The sequence below is a fragment of the Vulpes lagopus genome, chromosome 2 (assembly GCF_018345385.1).
Source record: "Vulpes lagopus strain Blue_001 chromosome 2, ASM1834538v1, whole genome shotgun sequence".
Lineage (NCBI taxonomy): Eukaryota > Metazoa > Chordata > Mammalia > Carnivora > Canidae > Vulpes > Vulpes lagopus.
In genome coordinates this window covers 26,016,040-26,036,989 of record NC_054825.1, presented here as the reverse complement: position 1 = coordinate 26,036,989, position 20,950 = coordinate 26,016,040, and the positions used below count along the sequence as shown (strand labels likewise).

The window sequence follows — 20,950 nt, the reverse complement described above, 5'->3', positions numbered from 1 at the left end:
TCTGCTCAGGTCCTGGGATCAAGCCCTGCATCAGGCCCCCCGCTCAAGGAGGAACCTACTTCTCCCTCTCCTCTGCCATTCCCTCTGGCTTGTGCTCTCTGGCTTTCTCTATCTCTCTGTCAAATAAATTAAAAGAGAAAAGAAAAGACCACCTTTTAAGAAAAAAAGGGAGGAGTCCTGAGCATGTTGCTCCTCCTCACTGCCAAGTAGAAGATGAAGGATCCTCTTCCCAAAGTCATAGAGCTCCACAAGGCAGAGTCCTTATCTTTTCCTTCAAAGACAAAATGTTGACTTTGGTTTGGGGCTTTCAGTGGGTTTATTTAAGCAGCTGAAGAAGTATAATCTCAACCAAAGAAGCTGAAGCTTCCTAGTAAAAGCTCAGGCCCGAGGGCCAAACAAAAGAGATCAAAGCACTTGGTAGCTGTGTGACCTTAGACAAGTTACTCAGCCTCTCTTCGCCTCAATTCTCTGACACTACCCACTTCACAAGTTGCCTTCAGGTTAAGATTAAGGAATATATGTAAGGCGTTTATGTGCCTGGCACATAGCAGGTGCTCAGTACACATTAGCGATATCAATCACCCCAGGTTGAATAGCTGGTGTTTGGTTAAGCAAACTGTTATGTACCAAACCCTGCGCCCATACTGGAAATGGGGGTGGTTGGTGAGGAGTCAGAGCTCTTGCCCATAGGGAGAGCACAACTCATTCTTTGGTTCACTCTCTGGAGAGAGGGAGCGGGAAGGATATTTACTGCCCATGCTTCAAGACTTAGTCTGAACAATGTAATAGGTGTAAGGTGCTTGAAGATCCTTGGAAACAAGGCAGAGAATAATCATAATCATAAAACGTGCTGAGAACTTTTCATATTTTAACTTTATCCATTGCATTCCATCCGGTCGCTTTTTCTGTTCTTTGTGTGTCTGGAGCAACCCACATTGCCAGTGAACTTCACTCTTCTGAAATAGCTCTAAGTGAATGCAAAGTGCTGTTTAGGCAGTCTTTCTAGCCTGGCAATAATGGTTCACAGAGTGACATTGATATTAAGAGCTCAGAGAAGTTAAGTCACTTAACCAACGTCACATGGTTAATTAATAGACAATAGTATAGGAGCTGCGCTTTAGACCCAGATCTGCCTGGCTCTCAACCATACCTTCCTCACCATGGATCTTGAGCCACCGGAAGTCTCTGAGAGTCCTCCAGGTAAACCACAATTAGGCCCCCTGTACAGGGAAGGCTGGAAGAGCATTCGGCAGCATTTGCACACCTCTGTTCTTTGCTAGCTCTTTGAATAAGAGGAGACAAATTTCAGGAGCTCTTGTATTGACTCGAGGCTTCGGTGTGAGGGGGTGGGAGGTGGATAGGCTAATAAAGACTTGGGGTTGAAGGAGACATGAGAGAGTGTCTTTAACTCATCTGAGGGCCATTGTGTCCAGGTCCTGGTCCTCTGTAGTCCTACCAAACCCGAGAGAGCCAGGATCAAACCCTATGCTCTTGGATTTTCCTTTCATACCACCAGGCTTCTGGAGGAACTTACCTTGGGACTCCCACCTCACTTACCCCCCTGATCCTCCATTTCTTCCTTGCTAAATGTTCACGAGAGCCCACTTCTTGTCTTCATATACTGCCCACTGCTTTCCTTCCTTCTGTGGCAGAGAATGACAGTTCCTATTACCATGACTGTCCCAGGCAACCTTCGAACTCTGTTAGGGGTGGGGAGGGCAGGGGAACAAGAGCAGGGGTTGATATTTACTGGGTAGAAATCGTTTGAGGAGCACTGGATTAAATGATGCTTCTACAGTTCTGCTCTCCCTAGGAAAGTGGAGGCAAAGCAGGGAAAAAGAGCAGGGTCCTGTTTATAACAGGCTTCCTGTGCGGGGGGATGGAAAAGCCAAGAGAAAAGCTGACACCAGTAGGTCATGAGGATACCGCTTGTTTAGATTTCAAACGCGTTCCATTCCACGCCTCACTTAGGACTAGTTGGCTGTCCTGTGTTCAGAGTCTGGACCTCATCTGGTGAATTTTCCTGAGGCAGAAGTGTCACTGGATTCTTTCATGTGTTGGAGTGTAGGCAGCACAGCCTCTTTTAGAAACTATGTGGACACTTTGAACTGTGCTCTTGCAAGCCAGTGCCAGAAGAATGGCATTTCAGGGCCTGGTAAACTTGGGAGAAACTTTTTGATGTCTTTATGAAAGCAATGTTTTGCTCTGAAGTCAGGGAGGGTGTGTTCTAGCAAAAGAAGTGAGCACAGATCTGCTCTCTCCACATGCCAGGCCTCAGAGGAGCCCTCCGACCAGACAGCCCCCCACTAGGCCTTCCATGTTGCTTATAGTAGACATGGGAAGGCAGAGATGGGAAGACCTCTCTGTTGGTCGTGTTGTGAAACCCTCACTGTCAGAGCTTTCCAATGCCTTCCCAGTGTTTCCTTCTTCCTAAACCCCCTCACACAAGGCTGTCAGGCTCTTAAAGTCCAGGAACCGCCTGAGCAACTGTGGCAGAGACCTGCCATGAGCCCGGGAGCAGGTCTCTAGCTGTGCCCTCTCCCTTGTCCTCTCCCTGTGACAACAGGTACCCGAGCTGACTCTGCCCAGCCTTAGCCCTGTAGATGGTTAGTGGAGTGCCTTGTTTATACCCTTGGCCAAGTAGTGTAGTGTAAAGCAAGGCCCAGAGAGGAGGAACTGACCATGTGACTTAAGTTTCCACTGGCAGGCCTCCGCCCGGATGTACGCTGTGGGCAGGGTCAGCCTGAGTAGCAGCAAATACAATACTGTGGTTTTAGTTTCTCTGCTGAACAGCCTCCCCCACTCCCCCTTTTAACTGCGAGCTTCTTGGGGATGGGGACAATGTCTTATTCATCTATCCCACGTACCCAACACAGTGCTTGGCACAAAGACAGTGTCTAGTAAATGGATGTGTCACTTGTTTAGAATAAAGAAATGTTGAAAGCCAGGTGGAGCACCCGACTTAACAGTCTCATCATATGTGGTGGGGCCCACAGTACATTTTGGGGCTGAAGTCCAGGTTGGCTGCGGGGATATCTCCTATCTTAAGTGTGAAATGTCAAAAAGCGTCTTCACCCCCATCCCCATCCACCAGGACTGTGAATAGAATTTGGCACACCTCAGGGTGGTTACTCAGCAGTGCCCTTTCTGGAACTGTCCTGACAAGGCACAGTGTGAATCCTAGGTCCAATCAAGATCATTAAGAGATCATTTGATAATCAGAAAATTATCTAGCAAATTGAAATTGGATGAGGTCACCTGAGGAGGTCACCCTTTTTCTTAAAGAGCAAAGAATTTTAGTGGCAAGTTATCTTGGCCCTCTTCGGAGTCACACTGTAATTAACGTTGAACAGAGTGTGTTTTGAAGGACGGAGTGACTGAGTAGATGCTAATCCTAGGATATGTACTGCATTAATTGTTCCGGGAACTTTCACAAAAAGCCAATTTTATTTAAAACATACTGCTAATTACATGAGAACCATTGTCTTTTTACTGGCTGAGTGTAACACCGGAACATGAAGTGTTTCTGCTTGGACATAAAGAAAATGAGGCATCCATTTCCTGTCTGAGGAAAACTTTGCTCTTCATCAGTCAACTTTGTGTGCCGAAACCTCTTCCCCCTTTAATAAACCTTTGTTTTTTCTTCAGTCTGTTGTTGTGGTGGGTTCTTTCTAATTTTTTTTCCCTCATGGAATGAACAGACCATCTTGGTGGAGGGTGGCCAGATAACTGGGAATAGGGGGATGGGAAGAAAAGTGGCATTTAAAAGCTATAATTTGGGGCAGCCCGGGTGGCTCAGCGGTTTGGCGCCGCCTTTGGCTGGGGTGTGGTCCTGGAGACCTGGGATCGAGTCCCATGTCAGACTCCCTGCATGGAGCCTGCTTCTCCCTCTGCCTGTGTCTCTGCCTCTCTCTCTCTCTCTCTCTGTGTGTGTGTCTCTCATGAATAAATAAATAAAATCTTAAAAGAAAAAATAAAATAAAATAAAAGCTATAATTTGGGGGCACCTGGGTGGCTCAGTGCTTGAGCATCTGCGTTTAGCTCACTCAGGTCGTGATCCTGGGGTCCTGGGATCGAGTCCTACATTGGGCTCCCCACAGGGAGTCTGCTTTTCCCTCTGCCTATGTCTCTGCCTCTCTCTATGTGTCTCTCATAAATAAGTAAATAAATAAATAAATAAATAAATAAATAAAATATTTTTAAAAATACATAAAAGCTATAATTTCATATGCTTAAATGTTTTTTGATGATTATTATTTTATTTTTTTAGGATAAGGAAACCTGTGTGGGCACCAACAATCAAAGCTACATTTGTGACACAGGACATTGCTGTGGACAGTCTCAGTGCTGCAACTACTACTATGAACTCTGGTGTAAGTCCTTGCCCGCCCCTCCCGGGGCCTCTGGTACCCCAAAGTCCTCCTGGTTACCATCTCTGCTCATTGGGAAGTGGTGGACTGGGCACATTTTCTCATTCTCCCAGGGGACAGTGTTGTGAGTGGAATCTGTTGCTGGGTTCCAGAAGAAATTCCTCTGTAGAGGCGAAGTGCTCTGGTGCTCTTCAGAAACCATTGGCTAAAGACTAAGGAATATGGTCTGTGCCTTCTGAAGAGGCCGTGGTTACCTGGTCGGCTGAGGAAGCTCCTGCCTGAGCTTCTCTGCAACATCCCCTCCAGTGTGTGCTGAGCAGTGACAACAACTCACATCCTTCTGTGGGCTAGCCCAGACACCCAGGCTTTGCCATCTCCATAAAGAGAGATTGTAGCAGCCAAGCTGCTGTGAATGCCAGGCTTTAGGCTCTGTGGATAGCTGTAATGCTATTTCATTGTAAGAACCTTAAGGACTTTCCAGAATTCCCCGTACAGCATCAAGGAGCTGCCTCTGTTTCTGGTTCCTTAAAGGGATCACCTTCTCCCTAGTTCCCTGCTCCCAGAGCCCTCTTGGAGCAAGAAGTCTAGGAGCCCTCTTGGAGCGAGGAAGTCCAGAGGTTTAGCTCCCTCTGTTTCCTTCCCACTTCTCAAGCTGAAATGTCTGTAGGTTTGCTTCTCCAGTGTATCTCCGCTGTTACGCTCAGCTAACTGCTATGGAAACAGTCCTCATCTCACCACTGGTTTGGTTGAGCCCATTGGCTTTGTACCTTCAGACTTGCACAAGGGTGGTGACATCGGGCACAATCGCTAGGGAGCCAGCCAGGTTCAAGGAGTTCACTAACGTGCTTGGTATTTCAGTCTTCTTGAAGCTAGGATGAGACACTGCAGGATGCTGGACAGAGAATGGGAAGACAGGAGAGTCCTTAGGGCAGAGGTGAGCAGCACTGCGCTGGTTCTCACAAGCGTCTGTAGAGAGAGAAATGGTAGCTCATTTCCCCAGATAGTTCTAAGCCCTCATCACTCCCTCCATTTGGAAACAAACTGGGCTCATTTGTCAAAGCGTGCCTTTTCTGCCACCGTCACCCTGTCCTTTCTCCCCTTCTTCTCTCTGATCTCCCCACTCCCCCCACATTGGTGATGTGGTCAGAAGGCAGTGAGGAGGGCTGTTGTTTGGTATGGAAAGTAAATTAGACTCTTGGCTTGGCAGTGTCTCCCTCTGCATGTAAAGGTATCTTGTAGCCATTAGGAGTGGTTCTTCCAAATAGGACCTCTCCTCACCCTTATCCTTCCCTTTTGAGAACTGAGGACTGGCTTATCTGCCTTTCTGAGGAATCCCAGGGGTAGTCCAGTGCACGATCCCTTCACCAGGAGAGGACAAAGCTTGGGACATCCGCACCAGTCCTCTGAGAATATAAGCAACGGCGAAGGACGATCCAGGATTGTTGCTATTTTAGAAGGGGTGGGGCCGAGGGACTTACTAGAGGACACAAAGTGCCAAGCAGGTGAACAGACTGTTTAAATGTTTTAAAATGAAGATAACCACAGGGCTCCAATTCTCCCTCCCACCTCTTGTTAAAACAAAAGTCGAAGCTTGGCTGCCAAAAAGCCACAGAGCTGCAGTTTGTTTTTCCGGGGCCCGGCCCAGGCGGCATCAGTTGCGGATGACCTCGTCTCAGATTGACAGAGCCTCCTGGGCTTTTGGCGGAGCAGTCTCAGTAGCCACCAGAATTGGGTCACTGTCGCCCGGCTGAGGGGGTGGGGCAGTGGGGACAGGGAGACCAGGTGGCAGAGAGGCGGCCTGGGAAGCGGTACTTCACCCCAAGGGCTTAAAGAAAGCCATGGGAGAAGCTTTTTTTTTTTTTTTTTAAGATTTTATTTATTTGTTCATGAGAGTCACAGAGAGAGAGGCAGAAACATAGGCAGAGGGAGAAGCAGGCTCCCTGCGGGGAGCCTGATGTGGGACTGGATCCCAGGACCCTGGGATCACGACGTGAGCCAAAGGCAGACGCTCAACCACTGAGCTACCCAGGCACCCTGAGTGGCTAATTCTCTCTCCAGTTATGGTCAGTGGGGGGAAAGGAGGAGGCCAGAGACAAGAGTCTGGATGGGGATGAAAGACTCGCCATCCTATGAGTTGGCCCATGCTTTCCAAGTTCTGGAGGGATGGAGATTATAAAAGCAAAACTGTCCTCCTTGGTGCCTGGAAATGGCTTCTCTGTCAAGAGAGGCCCATTGAGTGTTCCACCCCCCTCAGAATTCTTTGGTTTTCCTCCTCATCAGGGTCCTCTGCCTGATGTGTGGCTAGGAGGGAAGATGAGTGTTGGGATGAGCCCCTTTGGTTCATATCAAAACTGAATTTTTGGTCGCTTTGAACCCTATTCCCTCTACTCACCTCTAAACTTTGCCTGACATGTGAAAATAATGGGCTTTGGGTTACTCTTTTTGTCTCTTTCCTTTGGAAGGAAAAAAAGTCTCAGCCAGGAAATCCTTGGCAGAGTTTCTGTCAGAGAACATCTTTTTTTTTTTTTTTTTTTTAAAGATTTTATTTATTTATTCATGAGAGACACACAGAGAGAGAGAGAGAGAGGGGCAGAGACACAGGCAGAGGGAGAAGCAGGCTCCATGCAGGGAGCCTGACATGGGACTCAATCCTGGGTGTCCAGGGTCATACCCTGGGCTGAAGGCGGCGCCAAACCGCTGGGCCATCGGGGCTGCCCAGACAGAGAACCTCTTTAACCACAGTTGCCTACAGAGAAGGCCTCAGGGAAAAAAAAGCAAAAAACGCCATTTCTACGAACCCTTTCACCTCAATGGAGGTGAAGACTGATACATGCGTGCACACACACACACGCACACTACATACCTCACTTACACAAACTCCCTTTCTCCAGGTCTTTGCAGTTATAACTGAAACCAGTGGTCGTTACTGGGCCTGCGTCAGGTGGGAAACAAAGGTCCTGTTTTACCACTGAGGCTGTCAGAACTGGTCATCATCATTACTATTATCCCACGCATTTTTTGGCACTTGTACTTTAACTCATTATTCAATCATTTATTCATTCAGTAAAACCCTTATTCGAGTGGTTCCCCAAATTTGGCAAGCTTCCGAATTTCCTGGAGGGCTTATTAAAATACAGGTATCTGAGTCCTACTCCCAGTTTTTGTTGTTGTTTTTTAATTCAATAGGTCTGAGGTGGACCTGAGAATTTGCAGTTCTAAGAAACTGCTACTTGAGGCTGTGACCTCTTTTGTGTTAGAAACTGTAGAGAAGGGATCCCTGGGTGGCGCAGCGGTTTGGCGCCTGCCTTTGGCCCAGGGCGCGATCCTGGAGACCCGGGATCGAATCCCACATCAGGCTCCCAGTGCATGGAGCCTGCTTCTCCCTCCGCCTGTGTCTCTGCCTCTCTCTCTCTGTGACTATCATAAATAAATAAAAAATTAAAAAAAAAAAAAAAAAAAAAAAGAAACTGTAGAGAAGCAGAATCCTTGCCATCAACAGGGTCTCTCCTAGCAGAGAGAGGAGATAAGACAGGAGGTCCACTAGTAAGACAAAGTAGAGAGTGGAATGTGTGTGCCAGGACTGCTGTGGATTTTCAGAAGGACAGTTTGCGTTGGCTAGGCAGGATTCAGGCAGACTGCATGGAAGAGGTGGCATTTGAGGTGGACCCTAGAAGGCAGATAGGATTTAACACATGAAGAAGGGTAGAATGATTTCTCAGGCAGAGGAACACCAGAGGCCAGGGATGGGAAAGAACAGAGAATGCATGACGTCATTGACCTTTCCCCTGAGGCCGTGAGGCTTGTCTGGGAAGGAATGGGAGATGAGCGTGCTAATGTGCACAAAATTCTACTACATGCAAGACACTAAGGTCTTTACTCACATTGTTGCCTTTCACCCCAAGAACAAACCTGCTAGGTTCTCATGTCACCCCTATGTTCTCATGTGTCGGGACCAGGGGTTTGAAGTAAGTGCTCAGCTGGATGCAGCTGACTGGTAGGGTCAGTGGTCCTCACTCCAGAGCAACCCCCTCCAGAACTCTGGTGTGCTGGACTGGAGGGGTGATGGGCCCAGGTCATGGAGGGTCTCAAATATGCATGTTTCATCCACCTGAGGATGCCCTTCACGGGAGAGGTAGAGCAAAGAAAAAAGCCAAGATTGAGAGAGGCCACCAACATGCTCAGGGCCAAAGATCCTGAACTGACATCTCCCAATTCTCATCCAGGACTGTTGCCACTCACCAGCCTCCAAAGTCCAGGGAGAGGCCAGAGCTGGGAATTTCTGCTCCTGAGATAATTTGAGGGACCTTCACTTGGGCATCGGTTTTCTCTTGTTTGGGCTTTAGTTGGAGAAAGGGAGTGTTTCTGGGCAGTGGAATTTCCCCTGAGGTGATATGAAACAGACTGTTAACAAATTCATTTAAGACTGCGCAGCTTGTTTTTACCTGCTTTTTCTTTTTAGTTTATGTTAAGATGTTTGATCGTTGTTGAGCTGCTCGTGACAAAAGCCCGTGCCACCTGCCACCCTTAGCACAGTGGAGAGTGGAAAGCTGGGGCCTTCTTCCAAGCCCTCGATTGGACCCCTGCTCCTAGAGGTGCTGGCTTCTGGACAAAAACATGTTGATCAGTGGCACTTGGGCTGGTTTTCCAATGAGTTCAGCTAAGCACAGAATCTAGAAGCAGACTTTGGACTTGTTCTTCACCCTTGCTTTTTTATGGAGTATTTGGGGGGGCAGGATTAAAAGAGAAATGGAAAGAAAATCCTTCCCATCTGCGGTCACTTTTGTAATGACAGCCGTAAATAACAATCTAGAGAACTTATATACCAGGCATGGTTCTGAATATTAACTCATTTCACAATGACTGGTAAGGTGGAAACCATTATTTTCCCCATTTTACAGATGAGGGAAGTAAAAACAAAATGACCAAGATCACAAAGCTAAGAAATGGTTTTATGAGCTGTGACTTGAACCCAGGCTACTGTCTCTTTTCTTTTTGGAACTGCAGTCATGTTTCTAGGAAACTTTTCCAGTCTTTCAGATGAATTTGTAAGCCTTCTGAGGTCTTCTTTTCCCCATATCAGGCCTTTTCCACAGTGGCAGTGGTAGGAGCTCCTGCTGAGAGCTAAAAGGGACCAGGGAGGTCACCCACCATCCTGTGGGGTAGAATTTACAGTGTGCTTTGGCTTCCTAATGAGGAATTTCCTGCCCAGTTGGGGAGTGGTGTTTTCCCAAGTTTATAGTGAACTCAGGGCACATGACTCAGTTCCTACATTGGACTGTGATTGTTTTCCAAAACATGTTTTCTATTTTGCTTAGCATGACAAATGCTCCCCACCATGAGATCACAGCTTTCAAAATTGTCATTGAGAAGTGTAATCTTTGGGTAGGTGTGTGTTTGGGGAGGAGGACAAGCTTTTGTGTGTCTGTTTCATTAGGTTTTTCTTTTAAAATTTAGTTCCTTGTTTGTGAAATCTGGTGAAAAGATCAAAAGTTTGTACAACTCCTTAGAGACTAGTCTGGATATTCTCCCTTTTAAACTTGGTGGGACATTGCTTCACTAAAGTGGCTCCCAAATGAGTCCATTTTGTGAGGGCCAGACTAAAGAATGCCTTCTGCCTTCCCACATTAACTCCATCAAGGAGGACCAGCTCATTAAGGGTCTTTTCTGGGCCTGTACTAAACTCTATCTTGCCACTAGACCCATTCTACTTCCAAGTTAGCTTTCTCTCAGTTTTGATCCACACAAATAATCTTTTGTCATACTGTATTAGAAATGAAGAAATTAGGGGCACCTGGCTGGCTCAAGCGGAAGAGCATGCGACTCTTGATCGCAGGGTTGTGAGTTTGAGCCCCACCTTGGGTGTAGAGATTAAATAATGTGAATAAATAAATGAAAACAACAATAACAAAAAGGAATTAGAACTCAGTTTGATACTTAATAACATCAACAGTGTAAATATAACATCATATAACTGGTACATAGTAGGGAGACTTTTTCTTCCCATGGTACTATGTTGAAAGAAGTAGGGTAGTAGAGTTTCAATGAACACATGAGTTGTCTGGTGTTCTCTTAGATATGACTAAAGCAGTTTTGCCAAGGACATGTATTACAGCTGTCTCATTTTTTCCCTAGTCTCCTTTTGCCCTGCCTAGTTTTTTCCTTAAAAAAATAAAATAAAATAAATAAAAATTTTAAAAAGCTCTCTTTTTCTATTATAATTCCAGTTCAGTGGATCTCAGACTTTTTTCTGGATCAAGGATTCCCTTAAGAATCTGATGAATGCTTAAATCTTTTTCTCTAGAAAAGCCTATAAAGATACTGCATCAATCAAGATAGGCTATAAGTCTCCAACCAAGTGGCCTTAAACAGGTTTACTTCTCACACTACATGTCCATCATGGGTTGGAGGGGAGTTTGGTTTCCACTTCATCATCCTGAAGCCAGACTATCCCTGATGTCACTATCTGAAATGTTGCCAACCGTCATGGCAGAAGGAGGACTAAAGGAAGGAAAGTCTTATAGAAATAAGAGATGTCCTGGCCTCTAATGGACAGAAATTACTTCTAAACCATATTCACTAGTTCGAACCAGTCCCAAAGCCTTGCCCAGTCATAAGGGGGCCACGAAGTTCAAGCCTACCCAAATGCCCAGAAGGGGAAAACCAGAAATATGTGGCCAACATATGAAAATCAGTATCTGAGATTTTTCTTATTAAAAGCATGTGTTAAAAAAAATAAAGTCTTGCCTGGCTGGCCCAGTTGATAGAGCAATGTGACTCTCCGTGATGGGATTGTGAGTTTGAGCCCCACACTGAGGGTGGAGTTTACCTAAAAACACAAAGAAAAACAACAAAACATTAAAAAATAAAATCATGTTATAAAATGAGAAATATTGCCCCTAGATCATTTATATGGCAACATAAAGGTTAAATGTTGGTTTACCTTTAGGTAAGAAACTACTGAAAAAATGACTTGGGAGGTAAACTAGTCGAGTTAGATGCAATTATCTCATGGGAGAATGTACTTTTATTTATTTTTATTTTTTTAAGATTTTATTTATTTATCCATAGACGCAGAGAGAGAGGCAGAGACACAGGCAGAGGGAGAAGCAGGCTCCATGCAGGCAGCCCGATGTGGGACTCGATCCCTGGTCTCCAGGATCACACCCCAGGCTGCAGGGGGCGCCAAACCGCTGCGTCACCGGGGCTGCCTGGGAGAATGTACTTTTAGAATTAGAACACAGTACTGAAGTATAAAGGATTGTGAGATAATGATGCTGGGCAAGTGAGAGAAATGCAGGTAATATGGAAGAGTGATTAGCCCAGAAACTCTTAGTTCTCTGAAATACGTCTAGAGCCGGACCCTTGAGCAGAAGGCACTGTGCTTGTTTGTGCTGCCTCCCTCTCTCTAGTGCAGCCCACCCCCCCCCCCCAAGGAGGCTGGCGCTGAGGATGTTATAGGACAACATCAGGGAGCCACTTGGCTCCCAATGCTCTTTTCTGGCCTTACCCCCACTTCTCAGGGCTCCTGTGACAGTATTTATCTAGTCTTGAGTCAACCAGCAGCAGGTTGCTTAAGTGAACTTAAGCAAATGTCAGCTTTGAATCTGGGAAGGACCACAAGGGAGACTTCTGACTTCAACTTATGTATATGTTTTCTGGTTACATCTTACTATTTTTTTTCAAGGTTTTATTTTTAGATAACCTCTATACCTTACATGGGTCTCAAACCCACAACGCTGAGATCTAGGGTCACACGCTCTACTGACTGAGCTGGCCAGCTACGAGGGTTTTATTGCCTGCCGATGGGATAAAGGGTAGAAATCCGCCGCCTGTTGTCCTCTGCCCATTCTCTTTTTGTCAGGCCTCAGCAGAAAGTTCCCCTGAACACTGACAAGTTCCACTGAACACCTAACGTGCTGAAAGCAGTTAAATTAACTGCTTTCAGCATGTTAGGTGTCATATGGTGGTGCTGCCAGCCTGCCAGGGCCAGGCGGCCTTACTGCCCTCCCTTCTTACTCTGTGGGGGTGGTTTTGTGGGGTGATTCAGTGAGAACACCTTTAGGGGACAAAAAGCTGTTGCCTGAGACCACACCCTAAAGATCAGTGCGATCTTTTCGAATATTGTATTCTGGTACAAATAGAAAAGTCAGAGGTGTATTAATATACATGTTTACTTGGGGGAAAGTTTGTTTTGGTTTTGTTTGGTTTTAAATAAGCTTTACACCCAATGTGGGGCTTAAAGTCAACGCCAAAGTTAAGAGTCAGGTATTCTACCGACTGAGCCAGCCAGGAGCCCTGGGTTTTTTTTTTTTTTTTTTGAATAATCTTAACTCATTCTGGCAAGAGATACATGTGGGAATACTTAAATACTTAAATTCTAAACACAAAAGTATAATTACAAAGCAGGTGATAACAAAATACATGTAGCCTTGGTAATGGAAAAAAATTAAAGTTATTCAGAAATAGCAAATGAACGATCACCTAGTCTCAATAACAATTTTTTTTTGTTTGTTTTAGATTTTATTTACTTGGGGGGGCGGGGAGAGAGAGCCAGCACGTGAGCACAAGCTGGGGGAGGGGCAGAGGCAAAGGGTAAGTGGACCCTGTGCTGAGCAGGGAGCTTGCCACAGGCTCCATCCCAGGAACCTGGGATCATGACCTGAGCTGAAGGTAGATGGTCAACCAACTGAGCTAGGTGTGTCCCAATAACAAATCACCTTAAAATTATTCCTCAGATAAATATTTTTACTCAGAAAAAAATATTCTTTTTATTTCAAAGAAGTACATGTTCGTCTTAGAAAGCTTGGAAATGCAGATAAGCAAAAAACAAGAGATCTAGTACCAGAAATAACCTCATGATGAACTTCCTAACCATCCTTCTAGATATTCATATATACTTTTTAAAAAAGATTTTATTTATTTATTCATGAGAGACACAGAGAGAGAGAGGCAGAGACACAGGCAGAGGGAGAATCAGGCTCCTCGCAGGGAGCCTCACACAGGACTTGATCCTGGGACCAGGATCATGCCCTGAACCAAAGGCAGACGCTCAACCAACTGAGCCACCCAGGCATCCCTATATACTTTCTTTTTGAAGGAAAAAAATTAGGATCAGATTTTATACTGATATTTGCTTTTTTCATTTATTTTTTTATTTTTAAGATTTATTTATTTATTCAGAGAGAGAGGCAGAGACATAGGCAGAGGGAGAGGCAGGCTCCACGCAGGGAGCCCGACGTGGGACTCGATCCCGGGTCTCCAGGATCACACCCCGGGCTGTAGATGGCACTAAACTGCTGCGCCACTGAGGCTGCCTTGCTTTTTTCATTTAATATTAGAAACATATTTATTTTTTTAAGATTTTATTTATTAATGAGAGACACAGAGAGAGAGAGAGAGATTGGCAGAGACACAGGCAGAGGGAGAAGCAGGCTCCATGCAGGGAGCCCCATGTGGGACTCAATCCCAGGACTCCAGGATCACGCCCTGAGCTGAAGGCAGGCGCTAAACCACTGAGCTGCCCAGGGATCCCCTAGAAACATCTTTATATGTCAGAAGTAGTAATCTGTGAATATTTTAAAATGATTCATGTTATTTCATTGTATGAATACATTCTCAGAGAAATTTAAAAACCTCTCCAGAAATTAATTTTTTTTTTAGTAATCTCTACTCCCAATGTGGGGCTCGAGCTCACAACCCCCAAAACAAGAGTTGTATGCTACAATGACTGAGCCAGCCAGATGCCCCCATCCTCTTAAGTTCTTTAAATAAAAGCTAGAAAAGAAAGTAAAATTAGTCACAGGTATTTTAAGTTTACTTTGTTTCCAGTTTTATAATGTGAAGGCAAAAATTGGAATTTCTCATAATCCCACCACTTAGAGGTATGTCACTCCTTTTGTGTTTTCCTTCTAGTCTCTTTCCTCCCATATGTATGTATATGTATTTTTTTAAAAGCAAAATTGCTCATTGATTATAAAAAGCTTTTTAAAAAAGGGTTTCTGCTTACAATTGAAGATTGGAGAGGGGGTGTCTTATATGGGGGCTTGTCAGGATTCTCTGAATATGATCCAAGAACACTGTGGGAAACGAGAAGAAGGAATCCTCCTGAAGAAGGAGGACTGTAGGCCTTCTCCTCTATCCCCTTATACCTATCCCTCTCTGGAGCAAGGAGGAAGGAGGGGAGGCTGCTGATGGCCTTGAGTCTAATGTAATCACAGGCCAAAGGGAGGTGGGAGTGTTATTTACAACTGTAGGAGATGGAATTATACCAGATTATATCAAGAGCAGGGGAAGTGATTTATGCTCTCTAGGGAAGAGATGGACCTGAGGCAATTAGAATTTTTCCCCCTGCAACTTTAGTGACTCTTGTATTACACCAGTGTATCTGGTAGAGAAAAGCCCATGATCTGTTTGGTGATATCAAGAGAACCCTAAGAATTCCTTTGTCGGGTGGCCTGTCTGCGGGGCCTCCCAGTTGCCAACCTGCTGGGATTTTGAGGGGCTCTTTGCTTTTGGTGAGCAACCTGGTATAGCAGCAGGAAGGAGGCTGGGAACCAGTCTTAATGTCTTGAGCAGAGCTTGGGGGTTGAGAGTGGGAGACAGGTGAGAAGAAAGCCAGAATCACTTTCTCTGAGATCCCTTAAGAGAGGACGAATACATAGTCCTTAAAAGGTCAGCATATGTAATGTCCACCAAGCCCAAAACACAGGACCAGTGGTGCTGGAGAGTTGCCTTCTGCCCCCTCCCACCCCATCTTTCATTCTGGCACAAACATTTATAGAAATTGAACACAGATTCCAAATGGAAATTCACCAGGTAAGGCAGGCAGTGTCAGCTTCGACCAGGTGGGCGCCGGCCAGGGACTTCCCTGCTGGGAAAGCTGTTCCTCTGGCTGGTGTTCACCACGCATGTGTGCCTCTCTGCCTTGCCTCCCTGCCCCCAGGGTTCTGGCTGGTGTGGACCATCATCATCATCCTGAGCTGCTGCTGTGTGTGCCACCACCGCCGAGCCAAGCATCGCCTTCAGGCCCAGCAGCGGCAGCATGAGATCAACCTGATTGCCTACCGAGAAGCCCACAATTACTCAGCGCTGCCATTTTATTTCAGTACGTACACCAAAAGCCCCCAAACTCCACCCTTCTGAGCCCAGGACACAAACTGTGGGCCCCTGTAGGCCCCCTTGCCCAGCACAGTGCAGAGTCTCTCTCGCAGGTATGGGAATAGGGGGGTGCTCACCATTAGCACAGAGGAGCAAGTGCTGTGCCCTGAAGCCACTGGGTCATTCCAAATCCACATGGGCCTATTTTCTTAAGGCAGGTAGTCGGATAGTCAGATGGTGTATGATGCAAGTGAATCAAGACTTAGATTTCTGTGGCCTGAAATCCTCCCATTTTGCTTAGTGCCCTGTGATATCCCTGAGGCTGCCATGAAAGGGGCAGGTGTGTGTGCGGGGTGACATTGGGATGTCCTGAGAACCAAGAAACTGCATGACTCACCGGACACTCACCTAACTTCTCTGGGGGTTCCTTACAAGTGACCCTGTAAGAGTCCAGGGAGGCCCAGCTTGTCCAAAGCCATTCTACAGTGTGTTCTACAGAACAAAGTGGTCATGGGTATGGAATTCCACATCTAGAAGTGTCAAGTGTTTAGCACAGTGCTTGGCATATAGTAAGTGCTCAGTAAATGCTAGCAGTTATTGTTTTAACCAAACCATCTGTGCCTTGAGATACTCAGCACATTCAAAAGATAACTTACCTGGCATGTTGGTAATAAGCCTTGTTTGGCAGGCCCCTCACCCTTCACTGGTAACCCACCTGCTCCCAATCTGAGTCAAGATGAGGTTCGGTTTGTCTTTCCAGACCACCTCCGTCCACACTAGAGGGAGGGACAACACGGATTTCTAATCTCCCAGAAAAAGGCCCTTTTCATGGTCCATACATCTGGGATGGTGGGGGACAAGAAAAACGTAGTCAGGAAGTCTTAAATTAGGGTCCCTGACACTGAGGCCTATGGGACGCAGACGAAGGACACAGTCTGAACAAGAAACCTGAGACCCGGGGGCATGTGGAAACAGAAACGCTGTGGGCAGAAATGATCTCTTGGCCGTCCACCCCTTGACTCCAGACAGGCAGAAGATCTTGCCTGTGAAGCAGGTTTAGGGGCTCTCAGATTTCAAGAAGCTAGATTAGGTCACTCCCAGGCTGTCCTTTTTTTCCACAAAACTGCCCCACCCCTCTGCCCTGCTGACAAGCAGGAGCTGTAGTTGTCGCTCAGTGGGTATGCCCAGGGTGGGAAGAGGCATATGTTGAGTGCAAGCTCTGCACTCTGTCCTAGAACAATTGCCAGTGCAGTAATTTCTCCTCCCTGCCTCCCCATTTTAGGGTTTTTGCCAAACTATTTACTACCTCCTTATGAGGAAGTGGTGAACCGACCTCCGACTCCTCCCCCACCGTACAGTGCCTTCCAGCTCCAGCAGCAGCAGCTGCCTGCACCTTGTGGTCCTACGGGCGGCAGCCCCCCAGGCGCCGACCCCCCCAGGGGCCCCCAGGGCGCGCAGAGCAGCCCCTTGTCTGGGCCCAGCAGAAGCAGCACGAGACCCCCAAGCATCGCTGACCCTGAGCCCTCCGACGTGCCCACCGGCACAGCAGCCACCAAAGCTCTCGGGATGGAGCCCAGTGGCTCTGTGGCCGGCCTGGGGGAGCTGGACCCTGGGGCCTTCCTGGACAAAGATTCCGACTGTAAGGAGGAGCTGCTGAGAGACTACAGCTCCGAGCAGGGCAGCGCCCTCCCCGATAGCAAAGACAAGACGCCTGGCAGACACCGCCGCTTCACGGGTGACTCGGGCATTGAGGTGTGTGTGTGCAACCGGGGCCACCATGACGATGACCTCAAGGAGTTCCACACGCTCATTGACGACGCTCTGGATGGACCCCTGGACTTCTGTGACAGCTGCCACGTGCGGCCCCCGGGCGACGAGGAGGAAGGGCTCTGTCAGCCCTCCGAGGAGCAGGCCCGAGAGCCCGGGCACCCCCACCTGCCACGGCCCCCCGCCTGCCTGCTGCTGAACACCATCAATGAGCAGGACTCCCCAAACTCGCAGAGCAGCAGCTCTCCCAGCTAGAGCAGGCCCTGCCTGCACCTGAGAACTTGGCAGAGCAACCAGGGTAGGGGAGCCCCCTGAGAGAAGCATTAAATGACTTTCAGAGAAAGTGGTACAGCCACTTCCTTCTTCGTTCCCCTCCCCACCGCCCGCTCCTGCATTTTCCTCCATCTCCAGGTACAGCTTGGGGAGTGGATGCCTCTCCGCCCACAGGAGCACAGTGTCGTGGAGGGCTGAGAAGTTGGTTCGTTCTGTGACTCATTCCTCATCCCCGACCCTGTCCCCTTTCTTCTCTTTGCAAGTCATGTCTCACTTACCCACTTGGGTCAGAGAGATGTGTGTTTCAGAAGCCCCCAAGGAGGGGGCTGAGACTGTGCCCTGAGGTGACTCTTGGTGGTGGAGTGGGTCTGTGCCCTGGTGTTCGTTTCAGAGAACTTTGCTGTGTCTCGGTCTGGGAGGGGTGGCAGGTCTCAGCCCTGGGTGAAGAAGGAAGCCCACGGCGCCCCAGGGATCATTACCCCTTGCTGCCAGTGTCTGTCTGCAGAGCCAGAACTGGGCTAGCCCTGGGAGATGATGAGGGCTGACAGGCAGTTCTGAGGTTGGTAGGAGGCTTACTGCTCTCTCAGATTCCAGGTGACAGGGTTGATGTACCACCGTGCATCCCTGAAGGGCCCTTCCCAGTGGGTTCTGGCTGGCCATAGCCCGGCTCAGTATGGAACATTCTCTCACCTTCTTTGGGGTTTCTCTTTAAACAGCAACAACAGCAGCAACAAAAGCAAGCTGAATGCAAGAACTTTACCAGCGGGCAGGCAAGAATTCTGTTCTGGGAAGGGGAAGTTTGTGGCTCTGTCCCAAATTGACCTTCAAAGAACCTGGCTGCCATTGAGCTAGGAGGAGGTGTTTTGTGTGCAGGCATGGGCCTGGGTGGGTGGCAGGGTGGGAGTCAGGGGCTGTCTCTGGAACTTCTGTGGGAGCACAGGAGAACCTAGGCCATGGAGGTGGATCTGGTGCAGCTTGCTGCATCTCTGCCCTCTGGTCTGTGCCTATAGGTGACCAGGGTCTTCCCCAACCCAAACACACAGCCCTCAGGCCCTTGTGTCTCACTGTTCCATATGAACAAAGGGGGCTACAGGTCCTAAGAGAGGGCAGCCCCATAGCCTGGCTTTTACACAGTATTTTCTCTTGATTCTGAATAAGTTCTTCTGTTGTGTTGTTTTTGTCTTTATTTTTAAACTGACCACTTGGAAGAAATGGCTTGGTTATCTGTGGCTTTCAAGCCCTTTCCCCTGCCTTATCTGCAGCCCCCTTTGTGAGTGGGGTGGCTAACTTTTGTAGCCTATGTAAACAGCCCAAGTGGCCCAGGTAGGAGGGTGAAGGCAGTGGTCTGGAAGGACTGCAGGATCCTTATTACTGTAGTTGGGCTTCAGATAACCAGTTGAGCTTTGATAGGAATAACCTGATGGAGAAAGCAAACAGCTAAAACTCACATTCCCTGTCCAGTGCTGTTCATATGAAGAGTTTGGTTCTTCCCCCATTCTTGAACGATGATATTCACATTAGGCATTGAGGTTACAGTAAGAAAGGAGAAAAAATATATATATATGTACAAAAAATAGACAAATCCAAGGCTGTGAGGTGAACGAACGAATGTCTGCGTTTGGAGTCCACAAAACCAAAATCCATGTTGAACAAAGTGAAGTCTGTGTACAATGACTTTTTGGATAGCCTGTGTGTGTGTGTGTGTGTGTGTGTGTGTGTGTGTGTGTGTGTTGTGTGAGCCCCTAGCCCTGTTTTCCTGTGAATATACTTTGAATGGCAGCCATTGTGCTCACATCAACCACACTTTGGAGCAGATATGGCCCTCTCAAGGTAATTTATTTTACACATTTACTGTTTACTGAACAAATGTCTGACTGTGTACTCGAGTGTATCCAGCAGCATTGTGATGGCAGCCCCCCATCCCCATCCCCCAATCCCCCCACATCTGCCAGATATAACTGTGCTCGATGTAGAGGCTTTTCTCTACCCATCACTGCAATTTGCACATTGCTCCGTGGACACTCGGAGGCCTGTGTTCTGTTCCCTATAAGTGGAAACGTGCTCTGAACCTGTCTGCATCCCTTGGCTCCTCCTGGCCCTCAGTATCAGCCCCAGGGGGTGTTCAAAACCACTCAGCACGGAAGGCAAAGGTGGGATTTCAGGTAGAAGCTTGATTGGATCTTCAGTGATGAGCTTGGACTAGCTGTGGCCCAGACGTTGTCCCTGCCTGGAATGGCCAGGAGAGTTTGGCAGACACCGCAGTGCCATAGGGCTTACCTCTCTCTGCCAAGGTCCGGCTATGCAAGCAAGCAAGCCTGTGTGGGACAAGAGTGGGCGGGAGTGTGTCAGCAGCCCTCAGATGCCTTTCCTTCCACTATTTTTTTTTTTTAAATAAAATCCCAAACAACTCACTGAAGTCTCAAAGGAGATGAAATTTTACCAAAATGAATCCTACTTCAGTTAACTGATCAAATGGATGAATTCTGGCCCTCCCAAGTTTCCTTCCCCAGCTGGAGCAGGGCACTGGTCTGCGTGTTAACTGTTGGGTTCACTGCAGCGTCCTGCCCTATAGGCTTGAGAAGAAGACCACAGCCACTGGAGCCAGGCCTGATTCCAGCCATCACAGTCTGGCCCCTGCCCATGGGCTCTCCTGCTGGGAGAGAGGTACAAAAGGGAGCTGAAAGGACTCGGTAGGGGGCTAGGGAGATTTGACTGAATCTGGTTTTCCAGGTGAAGGAGGAGGAAGGGGTTGGTCTGGTTGAGGGTTTGGTGCTACAGTCGGAAGATTTGCAAATGCTAACACATTCCTGTGTGAGGCACATCACCATTTGTCAGTTATTGTGAATATGTGTATTTTAAGCAATAAGATTCAGCTGGTCAGACTTTTCTGGGCAGTCTCGGTGACGCATTTCCTGTGCTGTGATTGTTCTGAAGACAGAGTGGCTCTAACCACTGTGAGAAGCCCAAATAAAATTGATCCCAAAAATGCAGTTGTTCTTTTTTCTTGCAGCACCTTGTTTCTTCTCCCCCCTCCCTCAGACTTCAGGGGTCATACCCCAAGATTCCCAACCACAAGCACTTTACCCTTCACACAGGCTGTGAAAAGGCACCTAGCAGTTGAGGACAGGCCCCTGGCCCAGTGGAGACCACGGGGCCAAGGGCAAGGTGGGTGATGCTCCTGCTGAGGCCACGCTTTGTCTGGAGGAGTTTTCTCCAAACCCTCTCTCTGTCAAGGGTATATTTCTGAAGTCTGGAATACTTTGTAAAGTCCCACAAACAGGTTAAAAATCAGACGCAAAAAAGGTAGAAATGAATTCTGTTAGATACCTGGAAGCTAAAATGGCATTTGGAGAAAGCAAGCACCCTGTGAAATTCTTAATGACGTGATAAAGCCCCCACCCCCCCCCCCCCCGCCCCAGGCTGGCTCAGTCAGTAGAGCATGG

The 20,950-nt window shown here is 47.6% G+C and overlaps 1 protein-coding gene across 2 annotated transcripts in view; it reads left to right on the top strand.

Annotated features, from left to right (window-relative positions):
• The window catches only part of WBP1L (WW domain binding protein 1 like), a 66,357-nt gene extending 45,864 nt beyond the window's left edge, over nucleotides 1-20,493 (top strand). For both annotated transcript variants that reach the window (XM_041743144.1, XM_041743145.1), the window contains exons 2-4: nucleotides 4,271-4,373; nucleotides 15,313-15,474; nucleotides 16,750-20,493. In XM_041743144.1, coding sequence (XP_041599078.1) covers nucleotides 4,271-4,373; nucleotides 15,313-15,474; nucleotides 16,750-17,489 — 1,005 coding nt within the window. In that variant the 3' untranslated portion in view covers nucleotides 17,490-20,493. The remainder of the gene's footprint in view (nucleotides 1-4,270; nucleotides 4,374-15,312; nucleotides 15,475-16,749) is intronic.
• Nucleotides 20,494-20,950: the final 457 nt, after the last annotated feature.